The sequence below is a fragment of the Camellia sinensis genome, chromosome 7 (genome assembly GCF_055761805.1).
Source record: "Camellia sinensis isolate YWXY chromosome 7, ASM5576180v1, whole genome shotgun sequence".
Lineage (NCBI taxonomy): Eukaryota > Viridiplantae > Streptophyta > Magnoliopsida > Ericales > Theaceae > Camellia > Camellia sinensis.
In genome coordinates, this window is record NC_138967.1 from 116,508,586 (window position 1) to 116,512,749 (window position 4,164).

At 40.8% G+C, this 4,164-nt stretch overlaps 1 protein-coding gene across 1 annotated transcript; it reads left to right on the top strand.

Moving 5' to 3' along the window:
* The first annotated feature begins 1,834 nt into the window (after positions 1 to 1,834).
* On the top strand, positions 1,835 to 3,313 carry LOC145796055 (uncharacterized). Its single transcript, XM_082881037.1, has 2 exons — positions 1,835 to 2,758; positions 2,933 to 3,313. The coding sequence occupies exons 1-2, from the start codon at positions 1,835 to 1,837 to the stop codon at positions 3,311 to 3,313; spliced, it is 1,305 nt and encodes a 434-aa protein (XP_082737163.1).
* Positions 3,314 to 4,164: the final 851 nt, after the last annotated feature.

Sequence of the window (4,164 nt, forward strand, 5' to 3'; positions counted from 1 at the left end):
GTCATGGTTGCACATGCGGAAAGCACTACCGCACGTGCGGGGCTCATAGCCGCACGTGCGGGAAACAGGGGAAAATTAAATGTTGCATTCTGAAATAAATGCACGTGCGAGGCGCACGTGTGGCCATTTTCCCGCACGTACGGCGAAGGGCCTCCGCACATGCGGCCCATGTAGAAAAATTTCGTCTCCTCTGTTTTACTTATTTGACCCTCTAGTATTACTAAAATCTGTATTTGATGCTTTAAAATGTTTGTAAATTCATTGGAAGCAAAACGAATCAGATAATGATTTACAAGGAAAAATGGGCTAATTTGTGAATTGCATATGTGTGTAGGTCACATTCCGGAAGGGACTATCGCTCCGCCACAGCACTGTGAGTAATAGTACTGCAATAATACATTTTGCTTACTGTTAATAGTTAATATTAGCGTTCTGTTATCCGTAAGTGAACTACATCGATTCATAATGAGTAAATGGAACTTATGCATATTATTGAACAATGATATCTGTGTGGATCTGAGATCATTCTATTTGGCTAATAATGGGCCTGAGGTCGTTCAATTATAAGCCACCGAGTGTGGACAAATCTAAAAAAACGGGAAGTGAGGACATGTCAATGACTCACCGACCGTGTTCTGGTTTGAATTAAATATATTTATGGCCTGTGGCCGAGGGAAGTGGCGTACATGTCGATGTATCACTTACCCGTTAATGTTCAAACATCTGTTGGTATCTGGGCCCGAGGCCGATCTGTAAAATTTGTTGGGCCTAAGGCCGTTCTGTATGATATTGGGCTTGAAGCTGCTCTGCATAAAGATTGGACCCAAGGCCGTTCTGAAAATGTTTACAGAATAAGCTTAATCACATGACCTCAGCACTTACATACATTACAATTCAACTTTATTCATTGAATCATTTAAGTACTATTATACACTAAGCCCTGCTCACTCCGTGTTATGTCTGTCTGTGTAAGTAATCAACCTGGAGGTCAGTCTTAGTCCAGCTTGGACCGCTTGTCTTTTGTCCATTATACCACGACCGAACACTTAGATGAAGCTCACTCATTTTTGTGGAGTTCTTGCAGTGCTTTTAGCTTCGTACATCGAATCTTTTGTCTGGTGTTGTTAATCATGATTAACTTCCCTTATCGTAGTTTTGTTATATCCTCAAACTCGGGAATGGGTCTGTATATTTGTATATATATAATTACGTGTATGTTTATTATGCGTTAAATTGCCTGATATAAAGTGTATGATCCTGGCATGTTAGTATTAGCTCAATGGATGTTGTTTGGCGTTGTTAACTGCTTCCGTTCAAGCCCCATATGTTGTACATATCGAATTTGATGTTCGTTTCTGAAGTGATCATGCCCAAACTTTTAGGGGCAGGTTTGGGGTGTGACAAGTGGTATCAGAGCACGAGTTGCTATCTCACACACGAATCCATTAAGCCTTAGGATGTCTAGAAAAGACTTAGGCATCATGCATAATATTCTGAAAGCATATGAAAAGATTGATGGCAACGTTAATTGTATATGTAATATCTGCTAACTCCAATGATTATGATCCATGTCCATTGTATATCTCTTGTGTATATTGTAATTGATTGTCATGTAGAATATGGTGAGAACAAGAACGGAAGACCCAAAAGATTCTGCTTCTGCACGGTTGGACAAAATGGAAAGAATGATCATGGAAATGGCGGAGACTTTACGACAACAACAGTAACAGCCACAACCACAACTGCCACTGCCACCGCCACCGCCACCTCCGCCTATGGTACAAGATTTCCATGCTGAGGACCGAACCATTACACTCACAAAGGATTTAAAAAGATGAAGCTGCCAACATTCAAGGGAGGAATAGAACCAATGAAAGCTGAAGCGTGGGTGTTGGGAATAGAAAAGCTGTTCGAAGTTTTTCTTCGTACCGAAGCCCAAAAAGTGCAACTAGCTGCCTTCACTCTCGAAGACGAAGCACGGAGGTGGTGGATGCTTACGAGGACTGTACACCAAGGATTAACCTGGGACCGATTTTTGGAACTGTTTTACGACAAGTACTTTCCTCAAAGTATGCGAGATAAGAAGGTGACAGAATTTGAAACTCTTAGACAAGGAAACAAGACCGTTGCAGAGTATGAAGCCCAATTCGTAGAACTAGCCCGATTTGCACCTCATATAGTGGATACGGATTATAAGAAAGCACGAAAATTTGAAGGGGGATTACGGAATGCAATCCTTGACCGAGTCAATATGTTGAAGTTACCCACCTATGTTGATGTGTTAGAGAGGGCTGTTATAGCAGAGGGAAACATTGCTGCTCAGAATCGGATTTCCGAGTGGAAAGGAAAGAGGCAGAACACTCAATTATCAAAGGGGTCAACCACTCCACCAAACAAGAAACAAAATTCAGGAACCTCTAGTACTTCCACCCCCACTCGAGATGCAACTCCTGTTTGTTCAGAATGTGGAAAGAAGCACCGCGGGACTTGCTATCGGTTAACTGGAGCATGTTTTAAGTGTGGTAAAACGGGTCATCTGGTAAAGGACTATCCTCAGAGGAACCAACAAAATGGAAATAGGGCTACTACAAGTTCAACAGGGTCTACACGAGCTCCCAGCACCAAGTCAGCTGTGAAGCCGGTTAACAATAAAGACACTGCGAAACAAGGGAGAGTGTTCGCATTGGTTCCAGGTGATGTGCAAAATGCTGCAACAGTGGTGTCAGGTACATTTAATGTTCACGGTCATTCTGCTCATGTATTGTTTGATTCTGGCTCTACCCATTCCTTTGTGTCAAAACTATTTTCTCAAAATTTATATAGATCTGAGGAAGTATTATCTTATGTGCTATGTGTGTCCTCACCTTTGGGGGATTCTATGGTCTGCACCTCTGTATATTTTTCTTGTGAACTCCTAATTGGGGATATCCAGGTATATGCCAACTTATTGCCTCTTTACATGACTAACTTCGATATTATTCTTGGTATGGACTGGCTAAGTGAATACCATGTGACAATTGACTGTCTAACTAAGAAAATCAGTTTCCACCCTCCGGGACAATTAGAATTTACCTTCCAGGGGCATGGAGTGACTTCTCTAGCTTATTTGATTTCTGCAATGAAGGCCTCTAAATTAATTCAGAAAGGGTGTCAGCGGTATTTGTGCAGTGTGTTAGAGGGGCCACCAATGAATGAGAGTACTAGTATGATTCTGGTCGTCTATGAATTTCCAGATGTTTTTCCAGAGGAATTACCGGGGGAGTTAGTAGACCGTGAAATCGAGTTTACAATTGAAGTAGTACCGGGAACTTAAGCCATTTCTAAAACTCCGTATAGGATGTCACCAGTTGAAATGAAGGAATTAAAGATTCAGTTACAAGATTTACTTGACAAAGGGTTCATTCACCCGAGCGTTTCCCCTTGGGGTGCACTAGTTCTGTTTGTGAAAAAGAAAGATGGAACACTCCGACTATGTGTGGATTATAGGGAGCTCAATAAGGTGACAATAAAAAATAAGTATCCCTTACCCAGGATTGATGATTGGTTTGATCAGCTACAAGGGGCACAAGTCTTTTCGAAAATTGATTTACGGTCTGGATATCATCAATTGAAGGTCAAAGTTGACGACGTTGAGAAGACAACATTCCAAACCCGGTACGGACATTATGAATTTTTGGTTATGCCCTTTGGAGTTACCAATGCACCGGCAGCATTTATGGACTTAATGAACCGTGTCTTTAAGCCATACCTGGACGAATTTGTAGTGGTATTCATTGACGACATTCTTATCTATTCAAAGAATGCAGAAGCTCACGAGAATCATCTTCACGTAATTCTTCAGACACTTCGAGAAAAGAAACTGTATGCTAAGTTTAAGAAATATGAGTTCTGGCTACAAGAGGTAGCATTTTTGGGTCATGTGATAACGAAAGAAGGTGTATCTGTTGATCCGCACAAGATTGAGGCAATCATATATTGGCTGACTCCTACCAATGTAACTGAAGTGCGTAGTTTCTTAGGTGTCGTTTGGTAACACTTACATTTTCAGTTTTTTGTTTATATTTACAAAAATTTTAAAAACTCAAATAAAAACTTGTTCGGTAAATTTTTGATTTATAAATCAGTGGTCTCAGTTTATAAATTTGGCCAAAAAATGTAAACTCA

What these genes read in the sequence shown, in the direction of transcription:
- LOC145796055 (XM_082881037.1), top strand. Translation starts at nt 1,835, where the DNA reads ATGAAGCTGCCAACATTCAAGGGAGGAATAGAACCAATGAAAGCTGAA. An exon ending in TTCACGGTCATTCTGCTCAT is followed by an intron (nt 2,759 to 2,932) that starts GTATTGTTTGAT and finishes GGGGATATCCAG; the next exon opens with GTATATGCCAACTTATTGCC.